This window comes from Tetrao urogallus (genome assembly GCF_951394365.1).
Source record: "Tetrao urogallus genome assembly, chromosome: 4".
Classification (NCBI taxonomy): Eukaryota; Metazoa; Chordata; class Aves; order Galliformes; family Phasianidae; genus Tetrao; species Tetrao urogallus.
This window is the reverse complement of record NC_136817.1, coordinates 62,950,150-62,977,944: the sequence shown is the minus strand read 5'-3', so window position 1 is coordinate 62,977,944 and position 27,795 is coordinate 62,950,150. Positions and strand designations below refer to the sequence as shown.

Sequence of the window (27,795 nt, the reverse complement as noted above, 5' to 3'; positions counted from 1 at the left end):
CCATCAGGAAAAACATTGCCAGCAGGTAAAGACAGGTGAGCCTTCCCTCTGCTCAGCACTAGTAAGATACATGGATTGCTGGGTTCAGTTCTGGGCTCCCAGTAGAAGGGAGACATGGACATATTGGAGAGAGTCCAGTCAAAGCATCACTAACATAATCCAGGGCCTGGACTATATGTCATATGAACAGAGGCTGACAGAGCTATTTGTCCTTGAGAAGAAAAGGCTCAGCAGAGGACATCATCCATACAAATGCCTGCTCAGTGGCAAGGTGTAAAGAAGACGGAGCCAGATTCTCCTCACTGGTATCATGCAATGGCAGAAAGAAGCAGTGGGAAGACGAATACAGGAAATGCCACTTAAAGCGTGCTCATACACCGGTACAGGCTGTGCTACCTCCAGCCCTGGAGACATTCAAACCACGACCTGAGAAATCTACTTTAGTGGACCTTGCATAGTATGTGGGGGGTTGGACTAGATGATCTCTAGAAGTTCAATCCAAAGTCAATGATGCTGTGATTCTATGATTTTGTTTTTATAACAGTGTTATTGACTAATCTATGTAAAGTAGCGCCGAACAGTAGAGAGAGTCTCCTCTTCGCATGATTTCCTGCTGAGCTAGAATTGAGGCCTTCAATTAAACGAGACAGTGGAAAAACATTTGCCTAGGGGTCAAAACAGAGTCCTTTTTTTAAGCATATAGAGTACATTTATATTTTAATGCTAAAACACACCAAATTTTAAAGAAAAAAATACTTCGCAGAAATTATCAGTTTTGACACTGCATCTTAAAATGCAACTGAAAAGAAAGGTAGATATTTTCTTGATTATGAAAAATGTATATAAAAGTATATCAAACTATATAAAAACTATATAAAACTACAGTATAATTCATGGGAACTACTTAACTGAAAACATGGAAACTTCCTTTTTTTTTTTTTTTAAATGATTTTGATCAAGAATAGAAAGCTGAAAAGGCACAGCCTTACAACAGCACACTTTTCATCCAGAGTTGAACTCCCCAAAACCAAAAAAACAAGCAGCAGAAGCAGGGAGCATACAAGTGGCAAGAAATAAAAACTTAAAAATAATTTGTCACTATAGACACTAGATTAAAACTGTACATGCTATTCCTGATTTCTTTCCTGCTAACTCTTTCATCTGCTCTCATTGCTACTATAATCTATCCTGACTACTAGTCCTGAGCCATTCCTTATGCTTTTTGTATAGCACAGGCTAGAAATCTGTTTTTGTGGTCCTGAGAATGCCTCTATTAAAAGCTGTTATACTTTAGTCTATTGCTACAGGTGAAGATGTTGTAGACCGTTGCCTCTGCTGTTAGGCTGTGCATGAAGAGGCATTCAGAAAGAATGACAGTCTTTCCTCCAGCAAGAACACTCAGAATTAATGGACTCTTGGTGTCTCTGATACAGCCTAAAATACACAACTTTTTCATACAGTTTTCAACCAGAGGAGAGTAGATTTATCAACAAAAACAACACAATCAAAATTCCACACACACCATGCTGTTCCCATTTCGATGGGTATATCCTCAATCGTTTAAAATTCGTTAAGCTTTCCATTTTTGGTCTCCAAGTCCTACTTTTACATTTCAAACTGATTTTATAAACAAACTTGATTCCTTCTTAGATTAAACAGTATGTCCTTTTAGGTCTTTCACAAGATTATATACTGACTACAATAAGTTTCAAGTCAATGAGGTTAGAAAACTCTGAATCACAGAGGTACAATTTCATTATTTCATACTCTTTGTCAATTTCAACTCTTTGGTTGTTGCTTCTTTTTGATGTTATATTCCCCTTTCATTTATTTCTATCAGTGAAGCTAGCCTCTATCATACACATTTATAGCAGCAGAAATTGTTATTTTTGTCTGTTTTTTTTTTTTGTTTGTTTGTTTTTTAAATAAGCCAGCAACCTTCATCAACACCGGTAACTCCCTAGAAATAAACGTATATATATATACACACAGTGACATCTATATTCATGCGTATATTTTTATCAGAAAGTTACTAGTCATCTATCAGCATTCATCTACTAACTGCTCAGATCTGCATGCTTTTAAAGTATGCAATATGCAACAGTAAAAAAATTGTAAGTTATTGAAACAAATGTGAATGAACAGAAACGTTGGTAGAATATGGACATTTGATTCTGATTAATTTTCGCACTCATCTAAGGTCTTAATTAAAAATAAGAACAGAGACCGAACTTACTCAGTGAGGTAAAATTATCTATCCATAAATTAATTTGGTGTGGTTACATCACGAGTGAAGACCAAAAGCTGCCAAGGAGTCAGATGGAGCAGATCTAGGGAAGCAACCTTTTTTCCCAGCTGTCAGTCAGGTCAGTTCTTACTTGCAATGCAGTTCACCAAAACTGTCTGGCAAGTGTCTCACTGAGAAGTTACACAGCAGAAAAACTGCTATACTTAGATACTTCTAAGGGCAATAATTATTGTTGCACAGAAATAATTATTTTCTGCAACTTCCTTCTGAGACAATTTTAAGATACTCCAAAGATCTAATTTTTAAAATGCACGTCTCAATAAGTAGAGAAAATACGGAAATGAAGAAGGCCACGAAAGCAATATTATTCTGCATACATACATTCCTAAGCAAGTCTTGACTTATCTGCAATTGCCACCTAGTGGCTACTTAAAAACCAAACACATTCATTTTCCTGATTAAAGAACATTCAATCACACAAGCTTCCAGGAAAGGACTTCTTAACTTTTGGTACTAGTTACTGTTTTCATCAATAGTCAATCATTCAGAGGTGATGCATCAATCCCCTCCTGCCTTAACCAGCAGCACAGAGTTGAAGGGGTTAAGTTCCGTTGGTCAAGTGAGAGACTTGGAAATAATTCAATATCTTTCCACAAGCTTAAGCAGCTTTCAGAGTAAATACAAGGGAAGAAGAAAACAACTACCAAAAATACCCAGTTCTCACTTTTTTGAGATGACCATAAGACAATATTAAATATGAAACATAGATAACCATTGACTCTTTTTCACAAAGAGGAAAAGACATTTCTTGATTTGGTAGAAGTAGCATTTAAATATGAGCTCCTACCAGCCACAGCCAGCAGATGCTAATGGTTAACAGAGGAGAACTAAGGACAGCAAGACTGCACAGAAGTCAGCAAGATGACCTCCGTCCTATTCCATCTATCTCCAGTGATCCTCACATGAGGCATTATATATTTTTTCTTCCAAACTCGAGAGAACACATCTGTCCCCAAAACTCTGGGGGATATTTCGTGACAGCTCATGAAAGGATGCTGACAACTGGCAAGTTTTCCACTCATGCACACAGAAAAAACAGTCAACTGAGAAAGACCACTGTAAAAGGGATGTAGAATTAGAGAGATCGTTGGCTTCCTTCAGCATTTCAGAAAATGACGAAGCTTTCAAAAAGCAACAGTCTGAAAACTCAATCATCCAAGAGAAGAAGCGTCTCTTGCGACGCCTAAATGTTGATCTTCCCCTATAAATCTATTCTCTTTTTATCATTCTTCATTTCTCCTTTTTTCTTTTTTTTTTTTCTTGTCAGAAATCAAAGCTTTTGAAGATTTTTTTTTTTCTGAGTGAGAAACAGGAAGAATGCATGATACTTTTGTTGTATTAAACCAATGAAGCTTATTCTGAGATCAGAATTACATTACATACTGCCCTTGCAAACAGTAATTCACCAGAAAAGAACATGCTAATACTTCTAACTTTTGAGATTCTACAAGACAAGATGTAATCTGTGCACTTGAATTACATTTAAATTATTATTATTGCCTTCTCATAAAACAAGTCTCCAAGCTTTGACTGATTTACAGAAATATATTCCTAGAAATCCCACTGTTGGAATACTTTATGCAAAGAACAGAACATCTTCAAGCAGGACTTCAAAATTTTCATCAATGCACAGACAGGTACCAGCAGACAACTTCCTAAAAAAATGGCACACATTTACACTAATGTGAAGATAGAAGTACTTCTGTGGATGGCTAGAGACTCAATTATTTGAGCAACTAACTTACAGATGAGGACAGTGAAAATGAATTCAGTAAGTCACGAGCTCTATTTGACTCCTCCGTGTGGATGTGGAGGTACAGCAACTGAGCGTATTCTGTGACTCCATGATGCTAACAGATGCCAGTAACAGAAAGCATAACACACCCATACAGGAGTTGAAGCTTGAATGAATGAACAGTGGAAAAACAAAAACTGAGGCAGATTAGAAGTGAATAGCCTATTTGTCTCTTGTAATGAAAATATCACACCAACATTGCTCTTTAGTTACTATAAAATTGCATGGAATAAGACTTTACAGAGTTTCAAGAAGCACAACTCAGAATACAGATAATCTTTCTTCCGTGGCACAGTACTCTCATTTATTATTATCACTAGAACTACTTAAAAAACAACTTGTAATTTGTATCAGAAACTACATAGCTAAAAAAACTACTGATGTAAAGAAAGATGATGTTAAGTTCCTGCTGTCACCCACAAGCTTCTGTCATATTCATATCAGAAAAAAACACAGTTTTACCAACTGTGTTTCAACACAGATTTCTAAAAGGCAATCAGTGCATAGCTTTGGAACCTGCAGCCATTCTAAAACATCTCTGGCGAAAGCCACTCAAACGATCAAAATGATTCAGCACACATCCAACTGCCTGAACAAAGCCCAGTCAATAGCAGCAGGCACTTGAAAGTTGACAGTTTTCACTGAGTATAATCGAAATCCAGTATCTTAGGGATTTAACAGAACCAATGGAGGTATGCAATGCCATAATCTCCCAAGCAAAGAGACAACACGAACTTCATCATCTAAGCCTCTCTAAGGGGCCTTTTGGCAGAAACTAAAGGAGAGTGAAGGAAGAATCAGGCCTCACAGTCAATTTTTCCAGAATACTAAAAATATTTTAGCTGATATTACTCTGAGCTGTACAGAATCCTATGTTTTCTTGCACTGTTAATTTTAATGTTCTCTGTTTTTATACTTATATTTAGTTTGCAGAAGGAGTTATGACAGACTCTCCCTGCATTTTTAAAATAGAATTTTAAAATAGATTTTTTGCATGTATTACTGCACAGAAACAGATTTATACTGGCTACGCATTATCTTTAAATACCACAAAACACAATTACACACACAAAGACAACCTAAATAAAAGACAAGCTATCTACATGATTGCTTCCATTACTGCAAAATTACAGCCCAGATGATATCCCAAGCTTTACTGAGCCAGATGGAAAACTTTATCATATCAAATGTTATCTATGCATCGGATACACTACACCCACAATGAGATGCATACACAGATCAGAAGCATTTCTACAGAGATCACCAAAGACGTGAATATACTGTACTGTGTAAAAGGATACTAGGAGTACATGTGATGCTAAAAGAACAAAGGTTTATGATGCAGAACCCTTATTTGTACAGTTTGATACTGAACCAATGTAGTTATCTGGAATACCAGACATCAGTGTTATACTACTACGAACAGTGACTTCATGCTGTTGTTGTCACACTCATAACTAACAGTGCCTTATTGCAATGTTAACATAATGTAAATTCTTATCACAAAAGCAACTGAACTACAGTCTTCACAACACGCTTATTCTCTCCAGTATTTTTCTCTGTCAAAACAAAAAAACAACTGAGGAGTAAGAAAGAACAAATTGAGAAATGTCTCTACTGCTGTAAATGCAGCTCATTTGATTGTTGAGTCCTGAACCTAGAACACACTTCTAACAATAAAGCAGCAATAAGAGATTGTAAAACTCTAAACACAAAGTGAGATACTATTTTAGTACTGTTACTGCAATCATAACCAGCATGCAACTCAACAGCATTGAAACAAACTAAAATACTGAAAATAAACATGACAAAAGGAAAATATTTTGAATGCAGACCGACCGTAAGAAATGGCACGAGTGCTCTGACTTTATCAGCATATCAGTGATAGATGTTTGCACCTAGTAGAAAATACGGCACTGAATTTCTTTGATGCAAAGGTTCAAGAGAGCACATAGACTGTCACTGCAAAACAGTCATCCCTTTTTAGTGAAGTCAGTGTCAGAGCATAATTACCTAAAAATGAATTTGTAGCTTAAATGGCACTGAGAGAAACTTTTGGAAAGATGTTTTACATAAACCTTGAACATATTCGACTTCCCCCTATCCTCAAGGCATTCCAGTAAGCATACTTTTAAAAAAAGAAAAAATGACGAAACACACTTAAGTAAGACCAAGGCAAACCTAAGATCCACACTATCAGCCCATTTGAAGAAATCATTCATGTTGCTAGGTCAGGATACGAAAAAATGCTTACAAACCTGAATACATAATAGTGCAATTTGAAAACTAGACAAAGGCTTTACATTTTACTCTCAGCATCAGCTCTGTCCAAACCTTCTACGAATCATGGAAGAAAGAGACAGAAGTAGGATGCTTGAGTAGAGGTGAGCTGCCATACAAACCTGAAGTACCAAGTTGAATTCTGTTTATGCTGGGATCTAAACTTTCAGGAAAACAATGAAAAATTGGTAGTGTCACAGCCTGTAACACAGTGAGACCTGGAATGAAACACCTGAAATTCAAGAGCTGTCCCCATAGTTTTGACTGCCTCATTCTCACAGCCTGTCTTGCACAGCATGCATGTGTGTGGGTATGTTAAGGATGTAAAGCCTACTGAAATAGTGTTAAGGGAGAGAGAGAAATACACAGCATCTCATCCACACTGTTCAGGAGCCACAGGACAAACTATCCCAAAGCTACACTTGAGTTTTAAATGATTCAGTTCATTTCTTCACTCCAGAAGACAGCCCAGAAGAAATACACTGTGTGGATACACATACAGGTCTCTTCAAGAGATTTTCTATTTTATCAGAACTAAAACCAGACCAGTAATTTATTATTCACATTCCAGACACTGATAGTAACACATGACTTCTAATAAACAACCAAACAACTCTCTATAATGCATTCAATAACAGAAGACACTACTAGAGAGACTGAAATATATTCAGTATTTTAGGTTTCCTGTGGCTCTTCTTTGAGCACATTAACATTCAACATACCCAAGTTAATTTCTTTTTCTAATGACATTTCTGATTTACAAACTAAAGGCCACTGTGCACTTTGATAAGCTAAATTATTTTATTTCTTTGTCCATTTGGACAAGCTGGTAAAACTACTTTTCCTAGAGGGAAATAGCAATATTTTTATTTCACTACTTTTTTTTCTTTCCCAACTGCTTTAAGGAGATCAAGAATTTTACTCATCTCCAGCATAACTTTTTGATAATCAAAGAAAAGAAACACCCCCAAAGCCCATTGCTTTATGCTTTTTAATTTAAAAGATAGAAACATATTCTGAAGTATAGAAGTGTAAATTTGTAACAGTTCTCTTTGATGCAGAAGACTGGAGGGAAAAATCTTAATACAGAATATCTAATTCTAGTACTGAAGTTTATATCTCAAACCAAATCACAGCACACAATTATACGCAGTCTTCTACAGCAGTAGACCCCAATATCAAATGCGAGTCTCTTTTGTGAGGTACTGCATTACATGATACATACATTATATAACACTTGCGACAAAAGTTTTGCTATGGAACACGCTGAAGGAGGAGGAATCAAATGAGAAGAAGCAATCAGATGAAAGGAAAGAATGTGCAGTTAAACTAAAATAGATGCATACATGGAAAGCCACTGAATTCAAGTTCTACCAAGAAACCTTCTCTAAGTCGCTGCAACAGAAACATTAAAAAAAAATAATCATGTGAATAAGCTTATCTTTTGAAAGAAACCCACTTAAAGGCAAAAACATACATCATCCATACATCCATATGTGGATTCATCTGAAAGAAGAGCACAGAGTTTATTTGAAAAAGAAATCCTGTTCTGCGCCTCATGTCTGGTCATTTCCCCTGCAAATAAAAACTAAAACATCAAATGGAGTCAAAGAGGGAAGGAGACAGATGTAGTCACTTCCTTTACAAAACAAATAATATCCACCTAAAGAAACCTTTGTTTGGAACATAAACAACCAAAACTGCAAGTGAGATGTAGCATAGAGATGTTTTTCTATTTGAATTTACACAAAAGCAAAGCTTCCAGTAGTCCAGAATGTCGGATGTCACTCCAGCCACAAGTATATACGGAAAAAATTATAGCCAAAACAAAGCACAAAGAGCCATAAAGAGACCTGGAAAGACTTCCAGTGTAACAGGGTGATTCTATATTGAAAGGCCTGAAGTCAAATTCCAGAAGAGAAGGGCTTCTTGTGCTCTTTCTTCTTCTCTGTAATCCCCTGGGTTTATACTAGGGTTCACCAGTCCTTTACAGGGAAGAATTTATGAACACCAGAAATTCATTATAAAGAAGTTATTCAGTGGCAATCTAGAAGGTACATGCATGGCTTACAGTTCTCACTTCCTACATCAATTTAAGGTTAAAAAAAAAAAAAAAAAGTTTCTGATGAAATGATCATGGAAATTACTCATTAAATAACTGTTCTAGAGAATATTACTCATTAATAAATTTTTCTGTCTCCCATTTACATACAATATGGCAATTGCTAGACTTACTAGAACATTTCTTAAGTCAAAGTATGTAGCATGGTATATAGACAACATTGTTTTTAAAATTTTAATTTAAATCTTAAAAGGCTCACTTACTGGACGTTTGGATGAAAGTCTGCCAGTCACAGTTCCTGTCTGATTCCATGTAGGGCAAATAAATCCCTGCAGTCAAATAAAATAATACCTCTCATCATCCCCCCAAAAGAGGGTGATTACATACATCTAAAAAGGACATATTTCTCTAGTTAATATAAACTTAATTAAAACTCACTGCAATTAGAAATACAAATCTAAAAAGAAATACTTCCTAATTATATATACATTAAAGTTCTTGAACTGCAAGTACTACAATCATTTAATAAGTCTAATGTACTTTAAACACCAAGTTTTAGAGTTGTTTTTAATATATATTACCTTTCTCATGCATGTTCTTAGCCCATCCACGTAGGTTGATTTCATCTTACGAACCTGAATTACGTAAGAGCATTAAACAAATGTTTATACATAACAATAAGATTTACACATCAAAAGCCTTAATCTCAAGAGCATGAGTTTGTTTCATAGACTCTTTTAAAAGATAGTTTTACCCTAGGAAAAGATTTTATATATACACTCACTTTTGAACTACTAAAATAAGTTAGTGAAGTGCTAACGTATAGACTAAAGCAGGTCTATGAAGACAACACCAAAAGTCCTATTGGAATCTTATACCTTATACCTCCCCATCAATGAACCACACAAAAAAGCAGCACAAAAATAGAAGAGTGGATTTTATTTATTTACCTAAATTAGAAACTGATGTACTGAATACCCAAACAAAGTATAAGAGCTAACTAGGTAATTTTGGATTTTCAGGAGGCTCTTGTCACCTTGTTTGTTTAGTTGTTAATAAGTTATATTTTTTGCTAATTTTGCTTGAGTATAACTACATCATGTATATAGCCAATGAATATAAAGATGTTATAATTATGAAATAAACAAGAGAGTTTGGCAAAGCAGATTATAGTAACAAAAACAGAATAGATAGAAAGCTTACCTGCATCCTGGGCTCGCTGCAAAACTCCAGAGAAGGGATCTCTAGAAGAGATCCTTCCCCACTGGCAGTCAGCTCTTAAATGGGTCTAAGAGAGGTGCAGCCAGGCTCCACCCCTTCCGGCAGCACAGTTGAATTGCCTTCACCTGTGCTCCCATGGCTGACTCATGGCTCGCCTCAGGTGATCAATCAGAGGTTCAGGCCGTGATTCAGCAGTTCCCATACAGTCATGTAACAACAACTCACCTGCCGGTATTCTAACATAAGCTTAGGCAAAGGATGAAGATCTTGTAACTTACTAAGCTGTAAGATAAAGAATCTGTATTACTGTTATGTTTTTCTGTTAAGTGGTGTTATTTAACTATCTTAACTTCCCCATTTGAACAACGATTACTATTTGATATTTAACTGTCAAGTAAAATATAGCAGAAGTTCTGCTGGATGAAATACACTTGTCAAGATGAAAGAGGATGAAATATATGCTAAGCTGTTCTGTCCTTCAAACAATCTTATCACAGGCCCAGAAGGAGCCTTCATTCATCCCTGCCTTCAGCAGGAGGGCTGGAGATTATCCCCTTGCATTTTGTTTCCCTTCCCATTTCAGAGAGACAACAAGTAGACGTGAAACTTTTCCTCAAGAACATAGGAAACAATAAGGCACATGAAGTGAGGGGATTGTTTATGGTCCTTTGTTTCATTTTTGTGCAAGACAGCATCTAAGCAAGAGAGAACATGGAAAAGTACGCAATACATATTTATACATGCATACATGAATGGATAATAAACATATATTTAAGTGTGTATTCATACAATCAAAATCTAACAGCAGAGCTCCCATTTGTCCCATCGTACAAGTTCCAGGAGATTTCAAGATTTCTTAGATCATAAATTTACATAAAAATTTGTAAATAAAAAGACTCAAATGAGATTATATATGTAGAAGTACAACAAAAATTTCTGGAACTACACATTCAGGCTAAAAAAAATTATGCAATTCTATCAGAATAAAGATTTTCTATCGTAATTCTTTTCTTACTATCATGCATAGATGATTTATTAACCTGCCTATAGTTATGTAGATTGACATGTAGAGTCAACATGAAGTTCTACAAGGTACTGTGAATTTCAGATCAGGAAACTACAAAGTGTTTCCCTTGTTTCTGACAAATGTGTATTCAATACAAAGTTGTTTTTTCTATCTTAAGCAGCAGAATTCTCCTTCCATTCTTGGTTGCTCTCTGTCATTCCTAGCATAAGTACATCAAGTGTGATTAACATAACAAAAATAAATGAAGATTGGAAAGGAAACTAGACAAATTACAGCTTCACTGACATAGAACTTAGTTTTTTTAAATAATGCAGATTGTTGAATAATCTCATCTCACCACAACTTCTGAGGTGGATGCAACTTGCTGTCTTTCAGTTCTGGGAATTTTTTCACACAGCGTATGCAGTTTTAACTTCTCAAACAGTACCTACATTAAGAAAAAGACTTCAGTGCTTCAAGTGATGAAAAAGAAAAGAAAATGATTAGATTCCTGAACTCCAGTCTACGAAAGAGATTCCGAGTAAAATAGAGTTATGCTGCAGAAAAGAGAAAAATAACACAGGAGTAAAAAGATCAGATCTTTACTTTTAACATCTTATTTCTAAAAATAGTGCACTCGCTAAAATAAAGTGCATTATTCAACTTCATTCAAATACAGATTAGCCAAATGGTCAGATTTATGAGTTAACTGAGATGTCTTCCAGTATAATCAGAGAATATAATTAGAACATAGAAGAAAAAGAATCAGAAGTTGTATGAACAAACTTATATGCTTTATAATTCTCCTGCATCATTAACAGTTTACAGAATAGATAGCTTAAGTAATAACAGTAATATGAATATACTTCTCTAAGTTGACTACTGCTGGTCAAAAGGAATCGTTCTCCAGCAATTTGATGGGCTTCCTCTTCAAGTTCTTTGAGTCTCAACTGTAAATTACAGAACATCAGAATTATTCCTTTTACACTATTTTCTTCAATATTCTGTTACTTCCTACATTATTAGGTATACTGGACTACTACTTATAAATGAGATACCCCACTACTGGCTATCAGCTGGTTTAATGGATTGCTCGTATACCTTCAATCTACATTTCTTTGTGAATTAGAGAGGGGATTTACTATAGAAAAAAGCACTAATATTTGTGGAAAAAAATAAACATAAAATTTACCCCTAGAATCTCTGATGTTTTTTTCAGTTCTTGTTTGTCCACATGTATTTTGTGAGTTTCCATCACTGCAAATAAAATTAAATACTGAGAACATTTACAACTGACAAGTGTAATCTTGCATGCTACAAAATTGCAATTCTAACTCACGTAGGTATTCATGGGCATTACAAGGATAACATAATATTTAGTTATTATAACCTTTATTTCAGTACAATAAACAGCTGCATAAAAATGGTAAAAAGTCATATTTGGGGCTGAACTTTCGTACCTGCCAGAACTTTGATCAGTGGAAGCTCTAATGTGCAAAATAATTTCCACAAACCTTGAACCTGTAAAGTAAGATACAAATCAGCACCAGTATTAGCAAACCTTATTCTAAAAACCATACGATAGTATCATTATGTAGATCAGTTTTTCAGTGAGCAGTATTTCACTTTATGTATCATTTATTTTTATAAAGACAAGGCTGGGTGAAGCATGAAATACTAGTTAGTGTAAATTATAGCATCCAAACACTATATTCAATTATCAAATTGTTTTATAAGGAAAGGTACAGTAATGGAAACTAAGAAATTTGCACACCATTTTTCTACATTATTTTTAGAATAAGGTCCACTATAATAGAACATTTCTTCATTCTTTTTTCTTATTCACTTGAGCAACTAAGCAACCACTCAAAATTCAATATTTTATTTTCATTAGGAAGATGTAGAAAGGTGGGACTATGTACCCAATTTAGTTGCAAAGAATAGGATGGTTTTTTTCCTCTGACCACTGCAGCAGTCAGACAACAATAGTTCTCTCAGAATTTCTGTAGGCTTTTGGTTGGTGTTGCTGTACCTTAGGTGTTTCTGTTGCCTTCATTCACAGATAGAACAATTGCTGGGCCACTTTAAAAAATCCAGCTACTTTTCTCAACCCTTACACTATATTTTAAATCAGTTTCAAGGAAAGCCTCTAGTGTCTCATTATACAGGACAAGTTTAGATGAGAAGTTAGGAAGAAATTCTCTACCATGAGAGTGGTAGGGGTCTGGAAGAGGTTGGTCAGAGAAGCTGCAGATGCCCTATGTCTGAAAACATTCAAGGCCAGGATGCATGGGGCTTTGGGCAGCTTCATCTAGTGGGAGGTGTCCCTGTCATGTCAGGGAGGTTGAAACTAAGTGATCTTTAAGGTCTCTTCCCAACTAAAACATTCTATGAAGCTATGCAACTTTCTCCAGAACCTGAGCCTATCCCTAAATTTTGAAACCTTTTCAAATATATAATAACAAGAAAACAAAACAGAACATTAAAAACTCCTAAAAACTCTTGAGATGTATTCTTAACTTCACCAAGGATTAATACAACATACAGTAGCAGACATGCTAAGTTTTTGTGCTCAACAAAGACAATCTCTAAACGTGTCTACCGAGATAAATAACGACATTGCTTCAACTCTTAAACAGTTTTTGGATTGTTCTTATAGCTTTAAAACATAGAATGAAGAAGCACAACTTTTTGATTTTTTCCTGTTCTTAGGATCTTCACCTAAATATTTAACTCTTGTAGAGGAAACTTCTTCAACATTTGCTTTGAGTAAACGTTCCATTCTTCTGAAAACAATGGTAAATTTGATGGACCACTTCATCTTACATGTTGTCTAGTACTATAAATCAGTGAAGTTTGAAACCTTTTATTTTATTTCCATAAGAGATTTTGATTTGAGTGAGAAGCACACCACTTTGTGATAACACCTCAGAAATTATTGCTGAGTAACTACTTATCAACTCTTACCTGTAAGTCATGAGCGAGGCCCATCATTATAGTATAAAGTTTTTGCAAATTCATAACCAAGTTTTGATGCTGATAAAAAATAAAAGACTTTTAATATTAGTATTAAAATATTCAGAGCAATATTTTTAAAGTGATTAAGCTATTAAAGTATATTTCCTGCATTTCCCTTTAGTAATGCTAAATACAATAGGAACATTTTAAGACCTCCAACTGTTGCGACCTGACTCTGAGCTACCAAAAACAAGAATTACAAGCACAGGAGTAAAGACAATATGCATTCAAGATTTTACTTGTTCCTTTACTTACATTTTGTACAGACTGTGTGATGTTAATTCAGAATTCTATTTTTAACTTCCAAAACTCCAAAAAATTTAACTGTTATCAGTACTGCCTTTCTTCTGTGCCAAATTATTCACCTCCTTCTTCTGCAGGGGTGTTTCACAGTGAAACTAAGATGACTAAAAGATTGTTTTGATATGCACACAGACAATCACAGAATCACAGAATCACAGAATCACCCGGGTTGGAAGGGACCTCAAGGATCATGTAGTTCCAACCCCCCTGCCTAGCAGGGCCACCAAACATACACATACATACATACATACACACATACACATACACATTTAGATCAGGAATCAGAAATCAAAAGCCACATGCTGAACCAACAGAAAACTTTAAAATTATTCTAAGATGTCTTTCTAAGCTGAAACTTGTCTAGATACATTGCATACAATTTAACTACATAGAAGTTCATCTGCTCAGGGCAACAAAGATGGTGAAGGATCTAGAGGGGAAGACTCATACAGAGTGTCCGAGATCTCTTGGTTTGTTCAGCCCATAGAAGACAGGGTTATGGTGGTCTGCAGCCTCCTTACAAGGAGAGCACAGGGGCAGTTCCTGACTGTCTCTTCCCTCTGTAGACCAGCTATCCAGAAAGATCCAGAAAGGTAGATGTGAGAATTACTTGGCACGAGGTGTTAATAACCCAGGAAGGAAAAAACAGCCTGAGAAAAGTCAGAAGGGAATATATACATTATATCCCATGAGACTATGGAATTTTGGGCAAGTGTAGAAATCCAAAATGCAAGATAATTATGCTAGACACAGTGTAGTACTTACTGCAGATTCTTGTCAGTGCTAGTCTGGGAAAAAAATCTGTAGTATATAGAACTGCAGAATGCTCAACCTTAGTAATTCTTGTTCAACAACATCAATAAAATGCGTATCAGATAGAAGACTTAGAGAAGAAAGGAATTTGGGGACCATTAGAACCCTATCTTCTTTAGAAGATAATCAGATCACATTCAGTGCATCCTCCTCTATATCTACAGAGTTGGAGACTGACTTAGATGTGGCTAGTTTTTTTGCGAGCAGGGTATTCCAAGGTAATTTCTACTAAATTAATATACATAGTCAGTGTTCCAAATAAATTTAAAATCCATCTCCAAAGTGAGAGAAAGGCATCTTTTCGTCAGGAATAGTAGGTAGACTGTTTGACAGTGGCTATGAAATCATCTGAAGGCTTCACACTTAAAAAAGCACTGACAGGGCTCCTTGGGTATTTTGGAAGTAATATATCTTCAGATACACCATTCATCCTATGTGTATATTAGAAGACTCCAAATTATTCTGTGCTCATTCTATTATTTTCATCCCTAGAGGAACACTAAGAGTGGCTCTTTCACTACAAGATGCAGAAATTTCTCTACAGACCTGCAGATGGTCTGTGATCTTATTACCTTACTGCTGTTGTAAAATAACTAGAGTTGGAAAAAATCTGGAAACAAATCTTCTGCTTTTTCCACTCAAACTGAGGAGGAAAATGCTTTTATTACCAGACTAAGTTCTCAGAAATCATTGTACCAAATCTGACTGTGCTACTCATTCCAGTTCCATGGTTTACACTTGATGTATTCAGAAGATTTCCTTCGGTCCCTCTGGGATGAGAATACAAAAGCATTTTACTTGCCATCAGATTTACATTATGCTCTAAGATTGCACAGAAAAAATGAAATTAATGTTTCAGTTTGAATGAAATATTTCAAGTAAGTAATAAAAACAAGAGTATGTGTAATGTAACCAGATAAAATATCACTGGACATGGTACTCAACTGGACGTAATTGAGCCACAAATTATGATGTAAAACAGAAAGATTATCACTGATTGTTGCCAAGAATATTTTCTTACAGGTCTGATGTCAGAACACTGTGGTTCTGTAGGGCTTTTCACCTGCCCTGCCAGAAATGTAATTCTATTCTTGCCTGCTTTGCTTAAAAAAATCAAAGTGGTTGAGCAAACTTCAGAATCTTCCTGAAGAAGAATCTGTACTGACTAAATAGATCTTCAAAGAAGCAGGGGAAGGACCACTCTCTTCCGCTCTCTCTAAGAGGCTAAGGGCCTTCCTGACGTTGGGAAAAGGTAGCCCTGGATAGCTTTTTCTTTTTGAGCAGTCCTTAGCAGGAATTGCTCCATGAGCTGTACATATTACTACTTTGCTGTGTTCAGGTGGACTCTCAGAAACTCCTGGTTATGTTTCTACACAGACTTAGATATCAGTATATTTAAACACGTTCCCATGTCTTCGCAGTGGAAGAGTCAGCTGTCAACCAAAAGGTAAACAATCTATTCCCCATACAGCGTATAAAAATCTGCCTCATTTACACAACTCCCTTTTTGGCCTCTTGTGTGCAAAAGCGCCCTATCTTTATGCGAAGAAAAAGAGAAGTCTGGAATTGAGGCATTACTGCAGACACAGTCTATCAGCAATGCTTCATCCATTATTTGATCCAAAGAGAAAGAAGAAGGAATCCAAATTACTTGTAGGTGCACAAAAACGAAGTCAGAATTGATCAAAAATAGTTTATATTACAATAAACTGTAAGAAATTGCAGAGGAAAGCATTATGGCACAGACAAAAAAGAACCATCACAAGGACTTTATTACAGCAATCTAACTCTTATTTTTAAGAAAAGTGTTGTGCCAAGAGTAACAGAAGTGTGGAAGACACTTAGTTGCAGGAAGTTTTAGTTCATTCTAAAAACAGAAAAAACAATTGAGTCTGGCGAGACAATTAGCAGAAAGATGGCAAAACAGAAAACAGAAACTGTAAAGAGAAAAATCACACATACAGAATTGCCATAACGTACTTGTCAATATGTACATCCCTCTACTACAGAGCTTGAGATATTTTTTGTTCACCCTACTTCATTCTTCTTGATGTCAGCTACACAGGAATCCCATTACTTATTCAAACCTTACTGCCACTTTTACTTTTCCTAGACCAAGGCTGTGGCAAGAGACTATTGCTTCTTTTAGAATTCATATCCAACTGCATATTTGTCTATATGTTCTTCTTCATGAATATTCTGGATACTAACTTCAAATGGTTTGACTTAACTATTTGCTAAGATATCCGCAATCAGGATTATAAAGCTGAGAAACAAGAAGTCAGAATAGATGCGATCCCCAAAATGGAAACACATCTTTAACACTCTGTAAATAAACCTCAGTAGACAGTAAAACATTTCCATAGTACTGGGAATAACTTCATGAAATTCATTAAGCATTCACTCTCATTGAGAATATAAACTCACATACATCATACTTGCGATTTGAAGGTTCATATTTTACTCCCTACTATTCCTCAGTATCACTATTAACACATGATGCCTTCACCAGAAAGTTGTAAGATTCAGCAACAATATTAATAACAGTTAGCTAAAACAGGCTAAAAGTTCTCAGGAATTAGGGAGCAAGACTTCAGACATTCTGGAAATAAAAGCTGGAAATTAGTTTGCAGACAGCTGAAAGAAAAGACCAACTTTACTACTAATTAACGTTGCTACTGAACTTCAGGATTTGGATATAGAATTTTGCAATTGTTCCTGGCAAATTAGGTGCAATATTAGTAGAATTCAGTTAACCCTTCCCTTTCATCCCCCTTTTTAAAATTAGATTTCTGACAAACAGCATTAACACAATCATTTTCTATTCAAAAGGCATAATCTGTAGTTTTTCAATATTCTTACAAGCATCATTTTCAATATCTCCTTCCTCTTTTAAATTAACCATTAAAAAAAACTAAAACAAACTACTTACCAAAGAATTTCTCAAAGCACCTGTATCTGTATTTACTGTTTCCACTGAATAAGATTTTTCAAAATACTGCATTAGGCATTCAAAAGAGGGAACTGTGTCACTGGAGTTTATCAGCCACGCTGCAATCCTTGGATCCAACACAACGCTCTCTGCAACTACAAAAATCAGTTATTTCTGACAGTTAAAATATTTGTCACTTCTTGGGTAGATAAATACTTCTAAAATTTTGTCCACCTGTCCTGTAGACACACATTATGAATAGACCTAAAATGATAAATACCTTGTAGCAATCACTTTTAAAATCTGCAACATATGAATATATGAATTCACATGAGTACATAAAGCTTTGATCTCAAAAATCACTTCTGTCCTGCAGAACCTTATGTCTTTATGCTGCACTTTCTCTTAGATCCACATAAATACATAGGATTGAACAAACCTAGTGCTGTTTAATGTCATATGCACTGTAGTACCACAAAGAAGAGAGGGGAGAAGCTAATAAGTAGAATTTTGAGATACAGCCAAAGATAGATGTAAGCACCCTCTTAAGGAATCTTATTACTTAAAGATTCCTTAAGTTCAGACAACAGCCCACAGGTACATACTTATATAAAGTAAACAATTCCCAGATATACAACCTTCAGACTTGATTAGCTGGAAGACAGTTTAACGTCCGTTACATATGTGACAGCTACAAGACCAATCTGATGAGAACCAGGCTTGTTCATCTCCGCTGATTTAACTGCTGCTGAAAAGCACTTTATGTTGCTGCTTACCAGATGACAGGGAACAAGACTTTTTTTCCCCTGAAACAGCTTGGCCTGTGCTGGAGCAGCTAGATAAATGAAAGATACTTCAGCTGCATGGTTTCATGGGAAGGTTTTACATAGCTCACCACCCCTTTCCTCAAATACTAACAAGTTCTTCACCTTGGAAGCTAACAGATGCTAAGGAGCAGCCACAGAAATTGTCTCGAGGACATCCTGCTGAGTGCACTACTAAGACATTCCTTCTCTTTTTTTAGGGACTATCATGATTTGCAATAATGCAGCTTAAAGAAGTAGACGAAGGCCTGAATTCATTTGGAAAATAAAATTTAGGTATGCCCATAGGACTTTTACTGTTCTTTCAGCAGGAAATAATCTCTACAGTGATTAAATTAAAAGTACACAACTGTGCAGAACAGGATTGCCATCAACTTAGACGATGCACTGTGAAGAGGCAGACTAAGCAACACAGCCTCACTGAGGTGCAGTAACACTGCAGGCAGCTGATGGTTGTTGGAAAGACGTCCAGAGGTTGCAGGAAGGCACTGTCCAATGAGATGCTGGACATCCACAAGTCCGTGTGATGACTGCTTGAAATGTGCACTGATTTTTTTTTTTTTAAATAAAATCTGAATTCTACTCAGAACACGTGGAAAAGAGAATCCTGCTACCAAACAGTGTTTGTGAGCTATTAGAGATCCTCCAATATCTCTATTTACAATGTGCACAAGAGTCTCCACTTTAATAGTGATGAAGAATCAAACATCCCAACCATTCGCTCTTTCTTTCTCAAGTAAGATTTTCACTAAGTCAGCTCAGTTGTAAAGAGTTGTAACCAACAACTCAGTCCTTGAAAGGGTACGACATCTGCAGCGTTAGGAGTAAGATATGTAACTAGGACAGAAGCAACCTGAAAGGACTGCAGCAAAACCAGAGTCAGGCTGAGATAAAAACAACCAGAAGAGATGGTGCAGATTAAAGCACAATTATGTGCAGATTGTGAAATGGTAGTCAAGACTCAAGTGCTGTATACCTCCTCCAGAAACCTTAGTGAATCACAGTGGCAAAGCATGCTACACTTCACCAGAGTGAATTAACGTAACCATGTATTCCACTGGTTGGCACATGGCAGTTTAAGGAAGTTTCTATGGGGAACATGAAACTCAAGGCAATTTAACCTGCTCAGCTACACACAGGATTGTTTTGATTGTTTTGAACACTTTTTTTTCCACTGGAAATCATCCTTAAACTTCTCAACGTTTCATTCCATTCACAATTCCTACTCTAAGAAGAAATACATCACCTCAATATACCAACTCTCTCTTCAGAAACTCCCCAAGAAGGATATTCTTTTCCATTGTACTAGAACTGTTTTTCCAGTATTTAACTAACCACTAACCTAATTGCTTCTGCACCTCGCAATTTTAACGCCACAGGCACAGCTCACAGGATTAAGTCATAGATTAGACAGTTACCTTGTTTCCAGCTAATTCCATTATCATAAATTTGAAGTACTGTCTTCAGGAAATCTTTCGCATTGAAGCAGATAACTGGAACTTTGCAACGTAGTATTTGAAACAACACTTGCCTGCACAGAGAAAGTTTCTGAATATGCACTATACTGCTATTAGATTTAGTTAAGCCATTTAATTTAAATTTTTAATTAGCAAGTTGTACTAAACTGAACAGCTAATAAAAGGCATTTATTTTAATAAGAATATAGTATTGTATTTGAATATTGATTTTTCAATTCAATACCTGAATCTTCATTCTATACTTAAACACACTAACAGATGGCTTACCTGCATGCATAAAGAAATCTCGACACTTAGAATTAAACACAATCCAAAAGAGCAACTTGCATGCCTATAATACTTTACTGTGCCTAAATGAGATCACGGAATCTTCTAAAGTTACTAGACAATCTAAATTGCTCTAATTGCCTACTGTTCAAAGGCTGTTTAAAACTACTATACTCTATCTCATTTTTCCATATCTTCCCATTCTTTTTTGAAAGCACCTATAGTTTCTGTATCCACGACATTTGATATAGAACTATGAATACATTTCATTAATCACATGTATCATTTTTATTTTAGACAGCATAAAAAGGATAATTCCATATTGGGCTTTCATGTTGATTTATTGTTAACAAAATGAAACCACAGTTCTTGGACAGGTTTAAAATATTTTATTTGAAATTTTCTAGGTCATAAGGTATTTCTGAGTATATTATAGAATCACTATTAAACAACCTCACCATTCTTGGAAGATATAAGCATTTAGAAAAAGTCTATAGTTAGAACGCTTAACTTGTTTATTCTTGAGTGTTTGTTGTTTTGAAGTACTTTAAATCCTAAAACTCAGTTGTTTACAATAAATCAGTTATTACTGAAATTCATAAAGCATTATGAAAAAGTTTTATCATGTGACTATTATAGTGAAAAATCAATCTACTTCCTCCCATAATGGGATACTACTTCAAAGTCAATAAGGAATAAAAATGGATTTTGGTTATGCTAAGTGGAAGTTCAAACTAAAACCCAACTTGAAAAATTTAGCCCAACTATTAAACAGACACAAAAAATGCTTTTGTAATTTGTATGTTTCACTGTTACTGGATCACAAGAAAATCTCATTCAACATCTCAAAAGTCATCTTAAAAGCCTACTGCTCTCTGTGCTCTGAAATTAAAAATATTACCAGAGGTTAAAAAGGCTATTTACAATAATCACGTTCTAGGATTACTATGTAAGAAATACAGGGAGGAAACGAAGATTAAATACAAAAAGAAAAATCTTGTGAGATTTGAGATTTATGTTTTTTGAGCCATATCTTTTGCCATATCTTTGTAGGGCATTCATACAGCATTTCTAGGCAAATATATTAATACTATAAATTCATGTAATACTTAAAGACTGTGTATTAGTATATTAAATGTTATCACAATCCCAACCTCCTCCTGCAAAGAAATCAAGTCATCAATATCACTGCTGCCAAAAAGCAGAATGTTGCTTTATTCTTACATGCTCTTACCGGGCAAATTTGTTGTGAGCCTGTTCTTCTTGCTCCCAAAGGGTAGAGCATTCAGTTTCCAAATAAATGAATTTATCGCTTGGACTAGCAGTGCTCCAAGTACTGGCAGTTGAAGAGAAACTGAGAGAGCAAAGGCGATCTGTTCGACTCTTCACTAATACAACAATTCCCTTCACTGACGAGGCTAAGGTGGTCTGTTAAGCGTAATTACAACAGTGTTTCCTCTGAGATCTTTTATGCAATGCCAAAAAAAATTTCCCAAGTATTTTACAACATGAAAACTACAAGGTACAATAGTTACTGTATACACCATCGACATCATAAAGAAGGTTGCAAATGCTTCATCCTTAAAAAAAAAAAAAAAAAAAAAAAAAAAAAAAAAAAAAAAACAAACTACTGTGACAGCCATGGTAGGAAGAAGAAAAAAATATTTAAAGTCTTGCTTGATGTATGCTAATGAGTGCTTAGCCCAAGAGGTTCCAGTTTCTTTAGATTTTATTTGGTAACTAAGAATAAAAGGCAGCCAGAAGTATGAAGATTTATCTCATTATAAATTAGTATTTTGGTAAGCAAGAATATTTTAAACTGCTCCAGATTCCACCCTCCCAATGAACATGGCTTTATGTTAACCAGCCACGTGCACAGTTCAAATAATTCAGCAAAACAGTCACCAAAAACCCACAGTTCACTAACCTGCTCTGAGTTGAGCTGTGAAGAACCATCTAGAAATATCATGGTAGTTACAAAAGCCACTGCTTCTTTTATATTTGCAATCAATTCTCTTTTTTCTTCATATCCTAAACTCCTGATATCACAAAAATCATTTTCAGAATGCTCTGCTTGTCTGGAAGTCCAGTTATATCTCCTTTCATGTGAAATGCATTTCTTAACAAGTAATCTTTTTTTCCCCAAACAATACGTAGGTACCTCTTGCTTTCTTTTAAGGGGGGTAACTAAATTCTTTTCACCATCTGCCATGTTTCTTTCTTCTGCTGTAAGGTTTCTTTCTCTATATCCCCATTCAGTAGAGCCTAATTCCCAGTAGAAGCTCGGGATTTCTTTGGTATGTGCCATCCTGACTGTCTCACCAGCAGTACTTTTTTCAGAGCTGGCAGATGATTTTAATAAGGCAACTGTGGAATCACTGATCTCCTGGAAAAATCAGAAAATGTTCAGTGAACCAATTGTTCAATTTATTAGGAGACACAAAAATAAACATGAGTTCATTTAGCTTAGATTTTCAGGATGTGATGCTCTACAGAAAAAAATGTTAGTGATAACATCAAAGAAGAGCAGATTTAAGGAAACTTTAGGCCCAAAGAGCATGCATATATATATATATATATATATATATATATATATATATATATATATAATATAAATATATATATATATATATATATATTCATATAAATATATGAATGTATAAGAACTGTAGACAGACAGCTAACGCACTAAAAGTGTATTCTCCAGTCAAACTGCAACAAGTTTTTACTGTTTAACACATAGCAGAATTTGAATTAGGACACTGAAGTAATTATAGAATCAGCAGTAAGTAATTATCTTTTAAAACTTCAAAAATAGGAACAAAACAAATTTAATTATCAAGTCAGAATAATAGAGGTGAACAATGATTAACCACAAAGCAGCAGCAGCAGCTTCTGGGAAGAACCAATCATCTACTAGAAATAATGACATAGCTGGAAGTAAATAACAGGCTTTCAAAGTCAGAAGATGTAGTTCCATAATTTATGTAGAATAATCTTGCTAAATGTGGTGAGTCAAAATTTATCTCCTCAACATTACAGGATGGGTTTCCACTACTATTTACATTCATCTATGGCTTAAATCATTCTCATCAAGCCCATCTAAGAGCCAATTAAATTTGCAGTAAGCTACCCCATGCCAAAACTCCTAGATGGACTTGCAGTAAGTGCAATAATCACCAGAGTTGGAGTAAGGAAGGCTGTAGGGTTTGCAGCTGGGATAGGGCTTCAGTTTTAATACCTGCAAATCATTTGACCAACTCAGTAGACCTCAACCTCAGCCCAAGTTGCGACTGTTCCAGTTAGCCATTTCCATTCTTGGATTAGCACTTAGAATCAGAGTTGGAAGGGACTTCTAAAGGCCATCTAGTCCCACTCCCCTGCAATGAACAGGGACATCCACAGCTACATCAGGTTGCTCAAAGCCTGGTGCAGCCCGGCCCTGCAAGTCTCCAGGGATCAGGCATCTCTGGGCTACCTGTGCGAGGGTTTCACCACCCTCACTGTAAAAGATTTCTTCCTTATGTGTACCTGCACACACATTAAATAAATTCAGAGAGATGATTCAACAGAAAAATTAAGCTTCCCAATTTGCAGACATTTTTCTTGTGAACCAGCTCACTTTGATTGTGAAACACCTAGTAGCAGCCTATGGGAGCACCAGAGATGGATACTAAAATAATATTTTAATTTTCACCCACACAGCTGCTCTAAGGACATTCAGTAGACAGAATGATGCATTAATTTAGAACAGCTTATGGAGAGGATATAATATCTAATGGTTCTGTTCTGGACCACATGGGAATTATATGAGCTAGTTATGAATGAGAGGGTAATTTACAAAACATAAGCCACTTCACTACTGCTACAAAAAGCTTTTTCCAGTATTTTGCAAGGTATTTTCACATGCTAGCAATTATTCAGTCATAGAGGTTTGAGAACATTTTAAAATTACATTAGCTACCCAAATTTGGCAACATTCTACGTTTATTTCTGATCAATCTGTCAGAGAAGACTTTACAACCAGAGCAAGAGGGGGCCAAGACTCTCTAAGGCAAATAGATAGCAAGTGCAAAATAAGATTAAAGTTATCTAAACCACAAATGTATGCAATGTACTGCAACACAGTTTGTTATGGAAGAACTAGTCAATAACAACTTCAAGTCTTCTATAAAACAGTCGCTTTTTTAGTGGTATTTTATAACGTGCTTGCCTTTTCATTTTTCAGACCTGCATCCTTATCACCTAGTTTATCTTCCTTTGTCTTCTCTTTACCTTTAAAAAAAAAAAAAAAAAATTTTTTATAGCACAAATGAATCTGACCAGAGCATACAATTTGGTTTATAGAGTGCTAGATTACCAACCCTGTTACTAAAGTTAAAATAACTGCTATTAAGTTTTCTGTGGCAGATGTTTTCCTCAGACCGACACAACTCATGTTTAAAATGGCCCTGCAGGTTCTGAAACATGCATACACAAAAGTATGCTCCATCTCCCTTAAAAAAAAATAATTCGACTTCTCTACAAAGAAGAAAACATTTTGTAGGGAACTCAGAAGGCACTTTACTGTAATATTGTAAGCATACACGCTGCCATCCTTCAAAACACATTCAATTTTTGTCAAAGCAAAGCTAGGGGCACATACAATAAAAACAACAAAAAAGACACTATATACCACAGTTTACACAAAATCACAGGAGCTGAAAGGGACCTCCAAGAAATCATCAAGTCCAAAACCCTGCTAAAGCATGTTGCAGAGGTAGACATCCAGATCTCGAATATCTCCAGAGAAGGAGACTCCACAGCCTCTCTGGACAGCATGTTCAAATGCTCTGTCACTCACAGTGAAGAAGAAGTTTCTTCATCATATCTGTATGGAACTTCCTGTGTCACAGCGTTTGCCTGTTGCCCCTTATCCTGACACTGAACACCTGTGAAGAGCCCAGCCCCATCCATTCAACTTCCACACTCCAGATACTCACAAACAACGATATTTATAAATAGTTTAACGTGTTGTTAGGTACTACTATTCTCAAATACTCTTCAATAAAATATTTTCTTTGCATAAGGCCTAGAAAAAAAAAAATTGACCACACTCCGTTGAGAAGTTACTTCTTACCACATTGCTCACCCTTGCAAGAGAATGGGTATTTTAAGACCAAACAAGAAGAGAGAGCACGGAAAACTCAGACTGATCAAACTGACAGAAAGGTGAGTCATAACCAGCATAACAGCACAGAGTAGGATGGCTCTCAGTGCTGGGTTTAAGACAGAACCCCAGCCCATAGCATAGTTGCTAACCTGAGCACCTCTGAACTACCAGTGATATTTTAGCCTAGAGTTCTTCTGAAAGTTTAAGGAAGGCTTTGTAACATCAGGACTTTGCACAGCATGAATGAAAAAGTTAAGATGTGCCTTCTCCTTTCCTTCCCTCAACACCACCCAGGAGCCCAAGAAGAGAAGTAAGCAAAGGCTGGAATAAAAGAATGAAGGGCAATAGGCAAGCAGCTCTTAAAATTCCACTGAGCACAGTAAAAACTTCTGTGAAATATGCCCTTCTGCAGTCTGTAATTAGAACTCTTACCTCTAGATCCTTCTACTGCCTAGCAATTCAAAAAGAAACCAAAAAACACTCATGAGCAAAACACATATTCCTTTCTAACTGCTGGTCCAGAAATCCTGCTGATCTCTGCTACAAAACTTGCATTACCAGCAGCAAGAAATTCTGAACTTAACATACTGCTTTCACTGAAACTGTTTGATTATAATAACGTTTTGACTAGGTAAACCAGGATCCTGTATTTAAAAGACTAAAAAAGCATTTTAAAAGACAACTACTTTCCCCAGAAGAAACTAAGCACATTACTTTATAATATTATAGGCATCTCACACTGTATAATTTGTTATTTATCTCCAGTTAAGATACCTAACTGGTGGGATGCATCAAGAAAACCGAACCTAAAATTCACTCTTCCACAATAATAAGATTATAATTTACAATGATAGTAACATGATTTTGCATTCAGTGCTCTGAACTGCTTAAAGTATCTAGATATTTTTTCTTAACAAGTTCATCCTCCTGAGAAAATAAGGTTTATTTTCTCTCCTTCAGCACACAGTATTCAGTAAAACATACGCAAGTGGCTACACAACTTTTCAGTTCCTGCCTTATGTTAGGAAGTATCACCAGATGGCAGTAGAAAGCCATCCTAGCCTTCAAACTTGGCAAAAGCTGGAGTCTAAAAGTGCTGACACACCATTAACATTATCTACCTCGCTCTACCTCTGGAATTTACATTCACTTTTTCCCCTAGAATTGCACAGAGCGAGCTGGTAATGAGCATGTTTGGGAAGAAAAGACTGTGAGCCTGGAGAGTTCACAGGGCTTCTCCCAATTTTTCAGCACCTGTACTGCAAGTATCTAGTAGAGTTTCAAGCTGATGCACATTTACAGTGTTAATTAATGCTAAGAAATTCTCATCTATATTACTACAGGTTAGGAAGGAAAAAAACACAGTAAAATTCAGGCTAACAGCAACCTTTCAGTTTCTTGCACTCACACAGTGATATTTAACCAGGAAAGACACATCAAATACTACAGTTATTTCTTAATTCCTGAGGTTCAGTGTTGTGTGCTTGCATTTCAGTTTTTCAGCTGAAAAGAGAGACGCTTAAGAAGGCCAATACTCACTCTGATTATTTTTTCTGCTAGTCTGAACTCCTGTAGGAATAGACTGCAAAGCTGACATAATCCTCTGAGCAGTATCAGATAAAGGCACCTCAGAAATCCCACATCCTACGTATGATGTGTAATGCTCCATTTTTATGATTAAGCCTAAACACAGAATACACATATGAATTATGCATTATATCAGTCAGAAACCAGTCTGCACTTTAATTCTGTTTAAGTTAAAAACAAAATACAATGACTGTGTTCAGCCATCCATTTGCCTTAATAGATTTTCTCCCTGACATGCCTAAAGTATTCTGAAGTATTGCAAATAAAAATTAGCAATTACAAAACCTACAAAGTGAAACATCTTGAAATACAGTGCTTTAGTACACTGATAAAAATTATCACAGAATGGCCAGGGTTGGAAGAGGCCTCAAGGATCATGAATCTCCAACCCCCCTGCCACATGCAGGGCCACCAGCCTCCACATTTGACACTAGACCAGGCTGCCCAGGGCCCCATCCAACCTGGCCTTGAACACCTCCAGGGACGGGGCATCCACAGCCCCTCTGGGCAGCCTCATCAGGTTCCAGAGGTTTCAGTATCTCACCATTCTTCTCTGTAAAGAATTCCCTCTGACATCCAACCTACATCTTCCTTCCCTCAACTTAAAACCATTTCCCCTTGTCCTTCTAAAAATTATGCAGTCTTAAGTACAGCTAACTTCTAATAAGAGACTGACAAACAAGGATTACTCTGTTATTACTGTTGAAAATACTCCCCCCAATATGTTCAATCTAGCCTATATCTAACAT

The 27,795-nt window shown here is 36.0% G+C and overlaps 1 protein-coding gene across 1 annotated transcript in view; it reads right to left on the bottom strand.

Moving 5' to 3' along the window:
- POLN (DNA polymerase nu) overlaps window positions 1–27,128 on the bottom strand; it is a gene marked incomplete at both ends in the record, with an annotated part of 78,115 nt that extends 50,987 nt beyond the window's left edge. The window contains 14 exons of the mRNA XM_079534357.1: window positions 8,709–8,774; window positions 9,027–9,080; window positions 9,892–9,948; window positions 11,031–11,120; window positions 11,539–11,622; window positions 11,865–11,929; window positions 12,133–12,193; window positions 13,640–13,708; window positions 17,739–17,893; window positions 19,981–20,093; window positions 21,542–21,732; window positions 22,235–22,693; window positions 24,521–24,582; window positions 26,999–27,128. Coding sequence (XP_079390483.1) covers window positions 8,709–8,774; window positions 9,027–9,080; window positions 9,892–9,948; window positions 11,031–11,120; window positions 11,539–11,622; window positions 11,865–11,929; window positions 12,133–12,193; window positions 13,640–13,708; window positions 17,739–17,893; window positions 19,981–20,093; window positions 21,542–21,732; window positions 22,235–22,693; window positions 24,521–24,582; window positions 26,999–27,128 — 1,656 coding nt within the window. The remainder of the gene's footprint in view (window positions 1–8,708; window positions 8,775–9,026; window positions 9,081–9,891; window positions 9,949–11,030; window positions 11,121–11,538; window positions 11,623–11,864; window positions 11,930–12,132; window positions 12,194–13,639; window positions 13,709–17,738; window positions 17,894–19,980; window positions 20,094–21,541; window positions 21,733–22,234; window positions 22,694–24,520; window positions 24,583–26,998) is intronic.
- Between the last annotated feature and the right edge of the window lie 667 nt (window positions 27,129–27,795).